The sequence below is a fragment of the Saccopteryx leptura genome, chromosome 7, assembly GCF_036850995.1.
Source record: "Saccopteryx leptura isolate mSacLep1 chromosome 7, mSacLep1_pri_phased_curated, whole genome shotgun sequence".
NCBI classification, from domain to species: domain Eukaryota; kingdom Metazoa; phylum Chordata; class Mammalia; order Chiroptera; family Emballonuridae; genus Saccopteryx; species Saccopteryx leptura.
In genome coordinates this window covers 65,927,276-65,944,506 of record NC_089509.1, presented here as the reverse complement: position 1 = coordinate 65,944,506, position 17,231 = coordinate 65,927,276, and the positions used below count along the sequence as shown (strand labels likewise).

The window sequence follows — 17,231 nt, the reverse complement described above, 5'->3', positions numbered from 1 at the left end:
GCTTAGAATAAAAAGCTTTCTTAACTAGGATAAAAGAGAATTAGAGAAGTCACCTACAGTCAAGGATGATGTATACAGAAGTCATGGGACATTTGATTCATTTCCAGGTAAGTGTTGGGAATGAAGTGGAATCAGTTCCAGGGACGCAGGGTGGACACGTGTGAGCCAAAGTACAGGAGAAGGAAAGTCTACACAGTAGAAAATGAGAGCTGGCTAGATTCTGAGAATTGAATATGGGTTTCTATCTTCCTGAATGTGATGTGCTTCAGGAAGCTCATCCTTCTAGTTCTCTGAGACACCTATGTTTCGAAGATGAGAAAGAATCATTTATGACCTAAGGAGAGGTTCTGGGGCAGGCTGTTTGTCTTCTGGGAATTGCTGTGTAGTACTCTGGAGTTTCAGTCTAATGGGCCCCCCAAAGTGCTGGTGCTTCCTCTGGAATGGAGGAATTAAATGCCTTTTCCACATCTAGCTGCTGTCCGAGTAGAATTCATTGGCAGTTGAACAGTCTGCCCCCAGATTATGGTAGAGATTACTTTCAAATAGCTGTGATTTTTAGAGGAGTTGTTCTCAACCCTGGCTGCCCATTAGAGATACTTGGGGAGGTTTCTACTCAGGCAGTGGCCCCATTCCTGACCAATTACATCAGAATCTCTGGGGATGGGGCCCTGCCATCAGTATTTTAAGAAACTGTTCCAGGTACTTTTAATATATGACTCATGTTTAGAACCATGGCACCCTCTTTGACACTAATCTTTCCCTCTGCCTTCAGTCCCATTTAGTCCATCACCAAGTCTTGTTGCTTTTTCTTCTCAGGTTTGTCACTTTTCTCCACTTTTTTATTCTGCTGTCACTATTGAGGCCCACCCACAATTTTCACTTCCTTGGAATTTGTCTACATTCCCGTAGCTGCCTCTGTATTGTGTACTGCATGTCTTACCCATTCTGAAGGCAAGGTGATTTTTTTCACAAATAAAACCTAATCATATCAGTCTCCCAGCTCCTGCACCTTCCTAGGCCAACACCCCAGCTTGGCCTGAAATTACCCTCATTCCCTGACCTCTGCTTAGTTCCTCAGCCTCTTTCACATCCCATTCCTCTTGCTTTCTCTGCTCTAGGGAGACTGGGCTTCAGGACCTATGTGCATTGTATTTTCTTTCTTGGAATATTCTTTTTTTTTTTTTCATTTTTACTCGTATTCCTTTGTTAGATCTTAGCTCAAATGTGACCTCTCAGATGGCCTTGACCAGGGCATTCATAGCACTGTTTCTTTTCTCTCTTGTTATAGGTGCATTTTATCCTTATCAGAGAGATAAAGTGTAGACCTCTTATATATTTAAAATTTTAGCAAGTATGTGTTGTTGAGCCAGAATTCTGTGAAAACAATATATGCATTTAAAAAGACTAGAAATAAACAACAAAATGGTTAATCTTGAGTGGCAGGAACATGGAAAAATTTCCCCTAATTATTGTCTTCTCTTTGTATTTTTCAAAATATCTAGAATGATATAAAGTACTTTTTTAAAAAAATTATTTAGACAATTAAGTTTAACAGGGAGACATTGGTCAATCAGAGTGCATAGATTTAGAGAAAACATCTCCATATCCTTTGGACAGTTAATTATGTTGTATACCCATCACCCAAAGTCAAATAATCTTCTGTCACCCTATATTTTGTTTCTCTTTAAGCACCTCCCCTGAAGGGAGAGGGAAAGTACTTTTTTTAAGTGAGAGGAGGGGAGATAGTGAGACAGACTCCCACATATACCCCAACAGGGATCCACCTGACAATCTCCATTGGGGCTGATGCTCAAGTCAACTGAGCTATTTTTAGCACCTGAGGCTGATGCACTTGAACCAATGGAGCTGTCCTTAGTGCCTGGGGCTACACTCAAACCTATTGAGCCACTGGCTGCAGGAGGGGAAGAGGGAGTGAAGGAAGAGAGAGAAGGGGTGAAAAGCAGATGGTTGTTTCTGATGTGTGCCCTGACTGGGGATTAATCCTGGGATGTCCACACATGGGGCCAACACTATCCACTGAGCCACCCAGCAAGGGCCATAAAGTATGTTTAAATTGAGGAAAATAGTCAATGTAAAAGTGTGTCTAGATGGTATATATAGAGTATGTCTGGAAATTAGACTGTATAATATGGTCTCTTTAGTTAACTACACTTTCCCACAAAGCAAAAGCCAGAAAACAGTGTTCTTGCTTCTAAACTTTTTAAGATGACCTGGGATTTCAGTGAACTGAGAACATTACTTGCTTGATAGAGGAATCTGACTTATGTGGAGTAATCTAGCAAATTGCTCAAGTTCCCTTCCATGTCACAGGAGGGACAATGGCAGGTAGCTCAGGGAGCCAGGAGAGCTTATTCTTGCTTCACAACAGGACTCAGGTGACCTGCTCAGTGGGTCCAGGACCTGCCTGCAATGTCTGCCCTTGCCCAGGTCTTCATGTTCCGTTATGATTTCAAGTTCTGTCTCCCATGTTCTGCTGTGACATGCTGCACTACTGTGCCAGTTAGAGCAGAGGGCGAGCAGAACCGGCCTTCCCCATTATGAGGAAGACTGCATGCCCAGTCAGAAAGCATGATTCTTTGTTGTAGCTACAAGTGTACCATGTACCCATTTGGATGGGATACCAAGACTCAAGTGTTAAAATCAGTATCTGCCTAAGGCTAAAGCCTAAACCACCATTAAAAATAACTTTCAAATGTGGAAATAGAAATTGTATCACATTATGGGTTTAACTATTATTTATCTCTTTGAGGTACTGAGGTGGCAAAGCTGATCTTCTGTGTGTGTGTGTATGCACACATGTGTGCACTAATGATTTACTCGTTTTCTATCTGGGGTACTGTTGCATGGGTTAACTGCAGATTATTGATCATTCTGCTTGTGATAAATATGGATTGTTTTCAGCTAGGGGAAAATGTGAACATTTTTATCTGTGTTTCCTGGCACAGTTGTTGAAGAGTTTATGTAAGATATGTGCCTGGAAGTCCAACTGCTGGGTTATGGGATTTTCTTTTTCTTTCTATTTTTATTGAGAAATAATTGACATACATCACTATATAAGACTAAGGCATGAAGCATGATAGTTTCATTTACAGATATTATAAAATAATTGCAATAGGTTCAGCTAACATCCATCATCTTGTATAAATACAGTGTACAGAATAGAAAGAACTTCAGCTGAATTAATTATAGCTATTATTTAGCCAAAGGTTCATGGAACACCTTTTAAGTGCAGGAATCTGGTTGGCTTAAGATCTATCATAATGAATGAGAATATAATAACCTTGTTTTATTTATAGTTAGGTAACTCAAATGCCTCAGGCTCTTTACCTATTATATTACCTAATTCAAAATTGTTCAAACCTCTCTCCTACTTCATGCAAGAATTCCAATATTTTATCAGCTTGCTCTCTTGCACACTTTTTGAATTCAATATCTTGTTATTCAACTTGTTATTCAACATCTTAACCAGCTGCCTGGTACTGGACTACAGCATCATTCTCTTGTCAGTACCATCTTTGGTCTCCTGCTGCCTTTCCCATGTCTGGCTTGAACCTCGGGTACCATTCCAGACTCTCACACAATTCCCCACAGTAAGAAGAGGATTGGCCGTGATGTTTGCATAACTTCAATTATGGCTTCAGGATTTCAAAAGAAAAAAAGGAAAGAAAATACAAGTGGAGAACTCCATAGTTGCTACTAGATATAGAGGTTCCCTGAGTTCACAGATCAAAGCCCTGTGCAGGCATTCTCAGCTATGCAGTCTTCTCTGCCCAGGCTCAGGCCTGTCTCCATATTTCAGGATTCACTTACTTCCCCCACAAAGAGAATGCCTAGAACAAATCACTAATACCTGGATCTCAAGCCACCTATGCCCCAGGCCCAGTGACAGTCAGTTACAGGCTCACCCCTCTAAGTGTCTATTTCTTGCCCCCATGAATCTTTTTAGCCTGAAAGTGGAGAAATCTCTTACTTTGTGGCAATCCTTCACCCGTCCACAAAGATGTAGTCTTTTCCCTTAGGTCCTGAGATAACTCAGAACAATATCAGTACTTTCCCCAAAATTGAGTTTATTAATCTGAAATGATCCCTAATATGGAGTTTATACAGTAGAGTTCAGCTTGAGCTTCAGCAATCTTAGGCTGTTCTTCTTTCTAAGGTAAGATGCATTCATGTCCTTTCTGGCTCCCAGTCTCCATCCATCTCCTGGTTAAGTCCTTGGGCAAGAAAACACACTCATCTCTGGGTAGCTAACAAAAACTTTTAGGGACAAGCCAATTTAAATTGACTTACAGGGAAAAAAATGTGAAAGAAAAGAGAATTTGGGCCTGACCTGTGGTGGCGCAGTGGATAAAGCGTCGACCTGGAAATGCTGAGGTCACTGGTTCGAAACCCTGGGCTTGCCTGGTCAAGGCACATATGGGAGTTGATGCTTCCAGATCCTCCCCCCTGTCTCTCTCTCTCCCTCTCTCTCCTCTCTAAAATGAATAAATAAAATTAAATTTAAAAAAAAAGAAAAGAAAAGAGAATTTTCAGAGATGCTACTGTGGCTACTGTGCTGCCATGAGAACAGCTTTTATATGATCATGAAAGCAGATAAGCTCATGGAACCACATTATCTCCAGAGTCCAGGCTTTACCTTCATATCTCTACTTAACTAAAAGATCCTCTAAGTTGTGTTCCCCAAAACAAAAGAGCAGTGTGCCCCTAAAGCAGAACTCGAAGCTTTTCCTTGAGGGAAATTATCTGCTAGAAGCATTAAAATGTCAGTTTTTCTTATTTAGCAATTAGCGTCAAAATCACTTGGGATTCACTTTAAGCCAGAGCACCACATTATGACCTATTTCACTAGAATTCAGCAAAGTCTTAGTAGGTGGTCAGAAAAAAAATCTGAGACAGATAAATTGCCTACTGAATTCAAACAGCGAGCAATCATTTCAGACTACTACAAGAAAGCTAAGATGCTATAGCAGTATGCTCAGAGTACTTTGGGGACTGTTATGCGAAGACTTCTCTGTAGTCACTCTCCTAAAAAAGGAGCAGCAGTATTTGCTTCTAGTTGATTTTAAGCTCTTTATTTTTTAAAGTTCTTGATTTTATTTATTTCATTAGCCACCATAGGACCAAGGTTAGCATATGTATATAGTCAGTGCTTAACTGAAACCAATATAGCTTCCCATATCTAGATTCTATTATAAAAACAATAATGAAACATAACAAAAACTGAACATACTCAACTGACCTCTTAATTTTTCCAAAAATTGTACGTATTTGAGGAGAGGGTATTATTTTTACCCTGATACCCAAGAACTCAACTTTTGACCTTTCTTTGAAGTAGTAGTTTAGGAGTCAGAACCAAATATTGGCAACATAAGAAAGTGGGCAAGAATCGATGTCAGAGTCCTGAATCCTCTCTGTGTATTTTTATTCTACCCAATGAAAATGAATAAATTAGGACTTGGTGGACAGAATGCATACATGCATACTCCCCCTACCTCCAGGCATTGCTAGCTCCCTAGAGTGCCTCCTGCATATGGTTGAGAGGAACTCTGGGAGAAAATAGAATAGGGCTAAAGATTATGAAAGGTGCTGTATACTGAAGAGGTTTTTAAAGTTCTAGAATGGCCATTCACTTCATTTTAAAGGTTTGTTTCTAACTACTTAAAATAATGTATATTTCAAGAAAAAAATCTAAAGCATGATTTATTTTAGGACAAATAGCAACCAAAAAAGCACAGGGAAGTGGGCTTTATTTTTTTATAAGGTAATAGAAGTCATTTTTTGAGATTTCAGATTTAAAAAGGAGCATCATGATGTATGTCCTGTTTCTGTGAGCTATACCATATGTTAATCAGCACCATGGGCAAGGTGATCCACTTCCAAAGGAATTAAATTTTAAGACCAGAGTATTATCAGTCCTCAGCTAGTTAAGGATCTTGGTTGCTTGAGTTAAAATATAACACTTAGACTGTGGTGATTCAATGAGTATCTGACCCAGCCTTGCAAGGTTAAAAGTTATTGGTGTGACTTATATAATGCAATGAATTTGTTTTTCAGATAAGTTATGATATATTAATGATGATCTTTTTTAAAATTATTTTTAATCAATTAGTTCAGTTAATTTTAAGATACATTTTAATATTTTAAAGGGAGGACTCAAAGTAATTGTTTGAACATAACTTTTATATGATACTGATATTTTTTAAAGTTTTGTTAGAAAAATGGTTTTTGACCCCATAATATATTAGATTTAGGGAATAAAAGCAAGAATATTGATATGTACAGTTTAAATAACATTTTATAGCAGAGAGGGTGGCAGGCCTGCAGACAGACCACACCTAGGGAACACAGAGGGCACACCCAGTGGACTCCAGTGGACAAAACCTTCCTTTACACAGAGAAAATGAGAAGGCAGAGAAATGCAACAAAAATGAATCAAGAGAAATGCCCAGAAAAGGACCTGAATGAGTCAGATATAACCAAATTACCAGATGCAGAGTTTAAAATAAGGATTGTTAGGATGCTCAAAGATATTAGAACAACAATAGATGGTCATTAAGAACACCTAAATAAAGAGATAGCAAATATAAAAAAGGACATTGAAATAATAAAAAACAATTAGTCAGGAATGACAAATACAATATCAGAACTGAAGAACACAATGGAAGGAATTAAAAGCAGGATGGATGAAGCTGAGAATCGAATCAGCGAGTTAGTGGACAAGATAAATGAAGGCATGGAATCAGAGCAGAAAAAAGAAAACACACTCAAAAAGTCTGAGGAAACTCTAAGAGAGCTCTCTGACAACATGAAGAGAAATAACATGCACATCATAAGGGTTCCTGAAGAAGAAGAGAAAGAACAAGAGATAGAGACTTTGTTCAAACATAACATAGCTGAAAACTTCCCTCAATTAAGGTACAAAAACATTACACAAATTCAGGAAGCACAGAGAACTCCATTAAAGAGAAGCCCGAAGAAATCTACAAAGAAATGACACAACAGAAATACAAAATATTGTAAGAAAATACTATGAAGAACTGTATGCCAAAAAACTAGACAACCTAGATGAAATGGACAAATTCCTCAAAACATATTATCTTCCAAATTTTAATCTGAAAGAATCAGAAAACCTAAGCAGACCAATTACATAGATGAGTTTGAAATAGTTATCAAAAAACTCCCCCCCAAAAAATTCCTGGGCCTGATGGCTTCACAAGTGAATTCTACCAAGACACATCATAATTAAAATACCAAAGCTAAGTGATAAAGAGAAAATATTAAAAGCTGCTAGAGAAAAAAGACTATCACCTACAAAGGAGCCCCCATAAGGATGACTTCTGACTTCTCAACAGAAACACTTGAGGCCAGAAGGGAATGGCAAGAAATATTCAAAGTAATGCAAAACAAGAGCCTACAACCAAGACTACTTTATCCAGCAAGGCTATTGTTTAAAATGGAAGGAAAAAGAGAAAAGCTTTCCAGACAAAAAAAAAACCTCAAAGAATTCACTACAACCAAACCAATGCTACAAGAAATGCTAAGGGGTCTGTTGTAAACAGATCAAGGGAGAAAAAGAGTATAGCGAAAGAGGAATACAGTTTTAAAGAATAAAATGGCAATAAACAACTACATATCAATAATAACTATAAATGTAAATGAATTAAATGATCAGATCAAAAGACATAGGGTAGCTGTGTGGATAATAAGACAGGATCCATACATATGCTGTCTACAAGAGACAGACCTTAAAACAAAAGATTCACATAGACTGAAGATAAAAGGATGGAAAAAAATATTTCATGCAAATGGAAATGAAAAAAAAAGCTGGGTTACCAATACTTATATCAGACAAAATGGACTTTAAAACAAAGGCTACAGTAAGAAATAAAGAAGATTACTACATAATGATAAAGGGAGCAATCCAACAGGAAGATATAACTGTTATAAATATCTACACACCTAATATAGGAGCATCTAAATATATAAAGCAGACCTTGATAAATATAAAGGGCGAGATCAACAGCAATACTATAATAGTAGGGGATTTCAATACCCCACTAACATCACTAGATAGATCCTCAAGAAAGAAAATTAACAAAGAAACAGCAGACTTAAAGGACATACTAGATCAACTCGATTTAATAGATATTTTCAGAACCTTTCACCCTAAAGCAGCAGAATATACATTCTTTTCAAGTGCTTATGGTACATTCTCTAGGATAGACCACATGTTAGGGCACAAAAGCAGTCTCAACAAATCTAAGAAGATTGAAATCATATCGAGCACTTTCTCTGATCACAATGGTATGAAACTAGAAATCAACCACAACAGAAAAACTAAAAAATACTCAAACACTTGGAAACTAAATAGCATGTTATTAAATAACGAATGGATTAACAATGAGATCAAAGAAGAAATAAAAAAAATTCCTAGAAACAAATGATAGTGAGCATACATCAATTCAAAATTTGTGGGACACAGCAAAAGCAGTACTAGGAGGGAAGTTCATAGCATTACAGGAATACCTTAAGAAGCTAGAGAAAGCTCAAATAAACAACTTAACCCTGCATCTTAAAGAACTAGAAAAACAACAGCAAGTAAAGCCCAGAGCTAGTAGAAGGAAGGAAATAATAAAGATCAGAGCAGAAATAAATGACATAGAGGCTAAAGAAACAATACAGAGGATCAGTGACACCAGGAGCTGGTTCTTTGAAAAAGTAAACAGGATAGATGAACCTTTAGCCAGACTCACCAAGAAAAAAAGAGAGAGGACTCAAATAAATAAAATTAGAAATGAGAGTGGAGAAATAACAACTGACACAACAGAAATACAAAATATTGTAAGAAAATACTATGAAGAACTGTATGCCAAAAAACTAGACAACCTAGATGAAATGGACAAATTCCTTGAAACATATAATCTTCCAAATTTTAATCTGGAAGAATCAGAAAACCTAAACAGACCAATTACAAAAATGAGTTTGAAACAGTTATCAAAAAACTCCCCCCCAAAAAATTCCTGGGCCTGATGGCTTCACAAGTGAATACCACCAAATACTCAAAGAAGAACTATCTCCTATCCTTCTCAAGCTATTTCAAAAAATTCAAGAGGAAGGAAGACTTCCAAGCTCTTTTTATGAGGTGGGTATAATTCTGATTCCAAAACCAGGCAAAGACAATACAAAGAAAGAAAATTATAGGCCAATATCCCTGATGAATTTAGATGCTAAAGTCCTCAACAAAATATTAGCAAACTGGATTCAGCAATATATGAAAAAAATCATACACCATGATCAAATGGGATTTACTCTGGGGCGGCAAGGCTGGTATAATATTCGCAAATCAATCAATATGATTCATCACATAAACAAAAGGAAGGACAAAAACCACGTGATAATTTCAATAGATGCAAAAAAAGCATTTGATAAAATCCAGCACCCATTCATGATCAAAACTCTCAGCAAAGTGGGAATACAGGGAACATACCTCAACACGATAAAGACTATCTATGACAAAGCCACAGCCAACATAATACTCAATAGGCAAAAATTAAAAGCAATCCTCTTAAGATCAGGAACAAGGCAGGGGTGCCCCCTTTCACCACTCTTATTCAACATAGTTATGGAAGTCCTAGCCACAGCAATCAGACAAGAAAAAGAAATAAAAGGCATCCAAATTGGAAAAGAAGAAGTAAAATTATCATTATTTGCAGATGATATGATATTGTATATAAAAAACCCTAAAGTCTCAGTCACAAAAACTACTGGACCTAATAAGTGAATTCAGCATGGTGGCAGGATAATAAAATTAATACTCAGAAATCAGAGGCATTTTTATACACTAACAATGAACTGTCAGAAAGAGAAATTAAGGAATCAATCCCCTTCATCATTGCAACCAAAAAAATAAAGTACTTTGGAATAAATTTAACCAGGGAGATTAAAGACTTGTACTTGGAAAATTATAAAACATTGATAAAAGAAATCAGAAAAGATACAAACAAGTGGAATCATATACCGTGCTCATGGTTAGGAAGAATAAACATCATTAAAATGTCTATGTTACCCAAAGCAATTCATAAATTCAATGCAATACCAATTAAAATACCAATGACTTACTTCATAGATATAGAACACATTTTCCAAAAATTTATATGGAACCAAAAGAGAACATGAATAGCCTCAGCAATCTTGAAAAGGAAGAATAAAGTGGGAGGTATCACACTTCCGGATATCAAGTTATACTACAAGGCCATTGTACTCAAAACAGCCTGGTACTGGCATAAGAACAGGCATATAGAAAAATGGAACAGAACTGAGAACCCAGAAATAAACCCACATTTTATGGACAACTGATATTTGACAAAGGAGGTAAGAGCGTACATTGGAGTAAAGACAGCCTCTTCAACAAATGGTGTTGTGAAAATTGGGCAGCTACCTGCAAAAAAAAAAAAATGAAACTAGACCACCAACTTACACCATTTCCAAAAATAAACTCAAAATGGATAAAAGACTTAAATGTAAGCCATGAAACCATTAGCATCTTAGAAGAAAACATAGGCAGTAAGCTCTCTGACATCTCTCGCAGCAATATATTTGCCGATTTGTCTCCACAGGCAAGTGAAATAAAAGACAGGATAAACAAATGGGACTATATCAAACTAAAAAGCTTTTGCATAGCCACAGACAATCAGAACAGAATAAAAAGACAAATTACACAATGGGAGAACATATTCGACAATACGTCTGATAAGGGGTTAATAACCAAAATTTATAAAGAACTTGTAAAACTCAATACCAGGAAGATAAACAATCCAATCAAAAAATGGCCGAAAGAAATGAATAGACACTTCTCCAAAGAGGACATACAGATGGAAAATAGGCATATGAAAAAGTGCTCAACATCACTAATCATTAGAGAAATGCAAATTAAAACCACAATGAGATATCACCTCACACCAGTCAGAATGGCGCTCATCAATAAAACAACACAGAATAAGTGCTGGCTAGGATGTGGAGAAAAGGGAACCCTCCTGCACTGCTGGTGGGAATGCAGACTGGTGCAGCCACTGTGGAAAACAGTATGGAGATTCCTCAAAAAATTAAAAATTGATGTGCCTTTTGACCCAGCTATTCCACTTTTAGGAATATACCCCAAGAACACCATAGCACTGTTTGAAAAGAAGAAATGCACCCCCATGTTTATGGCAGCATTGTTCACGGTAGCGAAGATCTGGAAACAGCCCAAGTGTCTGTCAGTGGACGACTGGATTAAAAAGCTTTGGTACATATATACTATGGAATACTACTCAGCCATATGAAATGATGACATCGAATCATTTACAATAACACGGATGGACCTTGATAACATTATACTGAGTGAAATAAGTAAATCAGAAAAAACTAAGAACTATATGATTCTATACATAGGTGGGACATAAAAATGAGACTCAGAGACATGGACAAGAGTGTGGAGGTTACGGGGTGGGGGGGATGAGTGGGAGGGTTTTGGGGGAGGGGAGGGGTACAAAGCAAACCAGTTAGAAGGTGATGGAAGACAATTGAACTTTGGGTGATGGGAATGCAGCATAATCAAATGTCAATATAACCTAGATATGTTTTCTCTGAACATATGTACCCTGATTTATTAATGTCACCCCGTTAAAATTAATTTTAAAAAAGTAAATTGCTGAACAATAAAAAAATAATAATAATAAATAACATTTTATTTATAATTCAGTTACATAAATTGTTTAAACTTAATTTATATATGGTTGAATAGATTTTGAAAAAGAAAACTGCCTTTGGGGAGAGCTAAAAGGAATAGGTTTATTTAGAAATTTTTGTAAAATAGTTTCATAAATTGGTATTTTATGTGGCAAATAGGTTTAAATAACAAAATGAGCAATTTTCTCACAATTCTCTGAGAGTTATGATTTTGCCTGTGGTGTAATACATAAGGGTACTTTGCAATAAGGTATACATAAGGAGTTCTTTATGTCATACTATATACATAGAATCAATATCTATCTTTTTTAAAGATATTTTTTCAAATTTTATTTGAGAGAGTGAGGAAGGGAGATAGAGGAAAGAGATTAGAAGCATCAACTCATAGTTGCTTCACTTTAGTTGTTCATTGATTGCTTCTCATGTGTCCCTTGACCTGGGGGCACTAGCTAAGCCAGCTACCTAGCAGCTTTAAGCCTGTGACCTTTGGGCTTTAAGCCTGCAACCTTTGGGCTCAAGCCAGTGAACTTGGGGTCATTTTGATGATCCTATGCTCAAGCCAGTGACCCTTCACACACACTTGCAAGCCCATGCTCAAGCTGGCAACCTCAGGGTTTCAAACATGAGACCTCAGTGTCCCAGGTCAATGCTCTGTCCACTGTGCCACCACTGGTCAGGCTCAATATCTATCTTTATGGTCATACCCTGTACTATAACTCATTTTCTGAATTTTAAGCATTCAACTGGTGAACACTTCAAATAAGGACACGTTTCTACTTGCTTCTTCCTTTCCAAAGAGCTCCACGTCGATTTGGATCAGCCGATCTAATCAAAGCCAATATTTTCCAACCTCCTGCATTTCCCCCATAGGCAGAAATCTCTCACAAGCCATGACCCTTTGTTTATCTGAGCTTTCCAACCCTCATGACACACAACTGCCTACCTCAGCCTATTCTTTCTCATGGGTACACATTTTCTTTAGTTTTTGCTCAGTTATTCCCTGATTCTTATTCTTCTCTTTTGTCTCTGAGAGTGTTATTTTCTTTATTCTGCTTAAGAACCAAAAATGTTGTGATAATGATGCTGCAAGTATGAAAATGCTGGTAATACTGGTGTTACTAAAATGAAGAAATTACATATGTTATGGTAGAACTGAACAAGATAAAAGGCCAACTTTGTCTTTATTGCCAAAGGGTTTTGATGAGGCATTTCAGCCTTATCAAAGGTTAAATTGATATTTATGGACTAATCTGGAATCCTAAATATTGCATTGGCAAGAAAGTAATTTTGGCTTTGTAGTGTGAAATAAAACTCATTTTTTATACGAAGAATAAACTTTAATCAATTATATATTTTCCATTTTGTTCAATGACCTTTTGCCATCTTTCTTGCAGCTTCATGATTCCATGCTCATAGAAATTTTGGTCCTTAACTGAACCAAGTGCGATTTAAGGCCATCATTTGTGAAAGTTTTACCATTCAAAGAGTTTTGTAAACTTCGAAATAAATGGTAATCAGATGGCGCCAGGTCAGGGCTGTATTGGGGATGCGACATCACTTCCCAGCCAAGCTCCAATAATTTCCCATGCGTTACTAAATATATGTGAGGCTTTGTATTATCATAGTGGAACACGATTCCTTGGCAGTTTGCCAATTCTGGCCGTTTTTCTTTGATTGCTTCATCCAGTTTTGTTAGTTGTTGACAGTAAACATCTGAATTGATCATCTGGTTTCTTGAAAGCAGCTCAAAATACACAATACCTTTGTAGTCCTACCAAATTGACTGCATGACCTTTTTTTGATGCAATTCAGCTTTAGATGTGGTTTGTGCTGGTTCATTACGCTTGGACCATGATTGTTTTAGAATGATGTTACTGTAGGTAACCCATTTTTCATCACCAGTGATGATTCTTTTCAAAAAAGGGTCGGTTTCATTGCGCTTGAGATGCATATCCCAAATATTGATTTCTTGTGTTAGGTGAATTTTTTTTAATTCATGCGGAACTCAAATATCGAGCTTTTTAGCGAGTCCAAGACATTTTAAGTGATTTTCAATTGTGTGCGATACATTTAACCTCTCTGCAATCTCTCAAACAGTTATATGAAGATTCTCTTTAATTATGGCTTTGATTTGGTCATCGTCAACTCCAGTAGATTGACCAGAATGTTGGTCATCTTTGAGTGAAAAATCTCCAGAACAGAGTTTTTAAACCAATTCTGACATATGCGTTCTGTTATGCAATGAACACCTTGAACTTCACATATTTTTTGTGACCCTCAGCAGCTTTCTTTCCTTTATGCAAATAACGAAGTAAAGTATGCCGAAAATGTTCGTTTCTGTACTCCATGTTAAAATTGACCCTAAACTAATAGCTACAAACAAAATTATGCACAATTTGCTTCTAAAGTAACCCGAATGTGACTGATATCACATGTTAAAAGGAAAAAACCATAATACCGACAGAAGTCCTTCAAAACAATTACAGTGGTATGTGTGACAGCTGAAAATACTTTGTTGCCAACCTAATACAATTAGTTTCACTACATCTATAAGAAAATAGGTTCAAATTCCCACTGACTGACTTGTAAAGGGGCTTTAGGAACACAATCAAATACAAGTTGCAGACATACTGTGTTTTATTCTTTGTTACTCACCTTCTCCCCAGGTTAGAACATGTGTCCATTTGCAGGTGTGCATTTATGTGTTTATTGTTTACACCTTTGTGTCTACACATACAATTTTTCAGTTCTGGAATCATAACATCATTTGTTTCTTACTATCTTTAATAGATATTTAAATGCCTGTTGTGCAAACGGTACTGTTTTAGCCCTAAAGGATATCCAGAAATGAGGTTACAGCCCTCACAAAGTTCACACTCTATTGGAGAGCAGACTTAAGCCAAATAATTGCACAAATACATTTAAAATGCCCTGGTAATAGATGCTACGAAGGGAAGTCACACAACACTATTCAAGCATGTAACAAGAGGGCTGCCTTTTCTCCAGGCTCTGATCGGCTCCCTGGAGAGGGTGGTGCTCCAGCTAAGAGCTCAGGGGTGGGTAAGAGTTAGAGAGAAAAGGACTTGAGAGGTGATGGGAGGAGTGGCAAGGATGCAGTAGAAAGTGCTCCAGATGGAATGAACACGTATTCAGAGACTGTATTTGCTCAGTTAGGTACTCTTGATGACTTTTTCCAAGAGCGACCACTGTGTAACTGGGAGATTTTTAGCTTAAACTATATCATGAAAATTAATTCTAATCATACTAGAAAATAAGAAGGCACCTATTTCACAAGCAGTTTTACCCCTTTTTTTCTCAGGTATGAAGTACTACTTAAGTCCTGACAACTACCCCGAAGATGGAATTATGAATATGGCAACTTTTCTACGGGGCTTTGAAGACAAGAGAATAAAAAACGACCATCCTGAGGACCAGTTTAGTGAAGAGAAAAAGAAAATTCTATTCTCCTTCTGCGAGGTGTGCAACATCCAGCTAAACTCTGCAGCCCAGGCCCAGGTCCATTATAACGGCAAATCTCACCGCAAACGAGTCAAGCAGCTGAGTGATGCCCCGCCTCAACCCCCGGCTCCGGCTCCGGGCTCAGGGCCACTGCTGGCTAGCCCTGGCGCCAACTCCGGCACAGGTAGGCAGGAGGGCCTCCCGCTCCATTTGCTGCTGGGAGAAAAGCTCCTGTTCTTGTTTAGAGCAAGACTTATCTTTCACCTCAAAGCTACCATCGTAATAATATGTATTCTTTTCCCTATAGATAAAAATCCAAGAGCTCTTTATTACTTCTCAGTATATATGTAATATATATATATATATATATATTGGACACAAATACATTTATACACCCAAAGTTTGTTTATTGGACCATTGGCTTGGTTCTGTAACCCCGGAGTGTGTTAACATTTTTTAAAGTATTTTGAAATGTGTTTAAAATGGACCAGTGATATCAATTTTTCTCTCTCTCTCTCTGTAAAATTAGGCTTTATTGGATTTCCTTTGTCTGCTTTCTATTGGGTAGCATACTACCTGATAGTATATTAAAAGCTGCAGCTCTATTTATAACATCCCGCGATGCAGGAAAGGACCATTAATCTTGTGTGTTAGACTTGTTATATTCTTTTAGAGAGTTGCCAGCCACAGCCACTTTCATGCAGGCGAAGTCCTAACAATAGGAACAGGCATTGCCAAAACCAGCAAAGCTTGCCTCTGAGATCCAGCCCCACCCCAAGCACTTTCCCTGGCCTCCTGCCTGCCTCTCACTCTTTCCCGTGGGCTGGGCACAGGCACAGGCTTAGGGCTTTTCACATTCCTGCTTCTGCCCTGAATTCTGAACAGGCTTTAAAAACCTCTTATCCTCGGGCAGCGCTTCCTCCTCCTCCACACTGCTGGCCATTGGGTATCTTCTCTGTGACATAACTAAAGGAAAATGTGCAGCTTACTGTTGTCCATGGTGAAGATGTTTACAAAAAGTGAACCTCCTACCCGGTTTCATTGGGGAGGCCAAGATAAGCCTCCTTCTAAATGTCGGGGGAGAGCTTCGAATTCCACTCGAGCAAATGTTTGCTCTGGTGAGAAGGCTTCAGCCTCACGGAGGATGCGGAGCGGCCATTTGTTGGAATTTCACTCAGTGATGCTACCGTAGTTTTTGGTTTTGTGAAGTTATGACATGATTCTCATTAAGCTCTAGTGTAAATTGTATGTATGTAGATAAATAATTGTTTTAGATTTCAAGTTAACCTAACTACTTTTACCAGTGTAATTTTATTAGAAATTATTTCCCCATTTGATGCCTATCATGCTGTGGAAGAAAGGATACAAGATATATACACTTAGTAAAATAGTGGAAAATTACTTTTTTCATTTTGTGTTTCTATATTATTATAATTATAATTGTTATAAGTATAAATATTTACAGATACATTAATGCATCTAATTTATCTATTAAATACTAATTCACATGTTAGAAATATAGTTGATATGTTAAAATTGATTACTGTCTTATATCTCAATCAGAGAGCAAATAGTCCTGAATAATGGTTTGAATTATATCTGTTAGATTCCAAATATCTATGCCTAAAGTGAGCTTCTGATAAGTAGTAATATTAGTAGCTAACATTAGTTGAGCATTTTCTAAGGGTCATATTCTGGTCCTAAGAACTTTATAGTAATTCTCTCATTTAATCCTCTCATCAACCCTGAAGTAGGTACTGTGATTATCCATTATTCACAGACTAAGAATGGAGGCACAGAGAGATAAAGTCATGTGTCCAGGTTCAGTGGCATGGATATGGCAGCTGTAGACATCCAGCCACATTTAATTAATAGCATAGCCATTATTCTTCACTATTTTGCTGCTGTTTTCTGCCATGCAATAACACTCAGGGTAAATTCAGGTCTGTGTGCTGTCATCTATTTGTGGTCATGAATTGTTGCTTTCAAGCACACTATTTCACTTTGATGGGTCTTGAAAACAG

At 37.4% G+C, this 17,231-nt stretch overlaps 1 protein-coding gene across 3 annotated transcripts in view; it reads left to right on the top strand.

Annotated features, from left to right (window-relative positions):
- Positions 1-17,231, top strand: part of ZNF385B (zinc finger protein 385B) — a 463,364-nt gene that overhangs the window by 106,241 nt on the left and 339,892 nt on the right. For 2 of the 3 annotated variants that reach the window (XM_066345147.1, XM_066345146.1), the window contains exon 2: positions 15,068-15,391. The exons of the other annotated variant lie outside the window; for it this stretch is intronic. In XM_066345147.1, coding sequence (XP_066201244.1) covers positions 15,070-15,391 — 322 coding nt within the window. In that variant the 5' untranslated portion in view covers positions 15,068-15,069. The remainder of the gene's footprint in view (positions 1-15,067; positions 15,392-17,231) is intronic. 3 annotated transcript variants of the gene reach the window in all.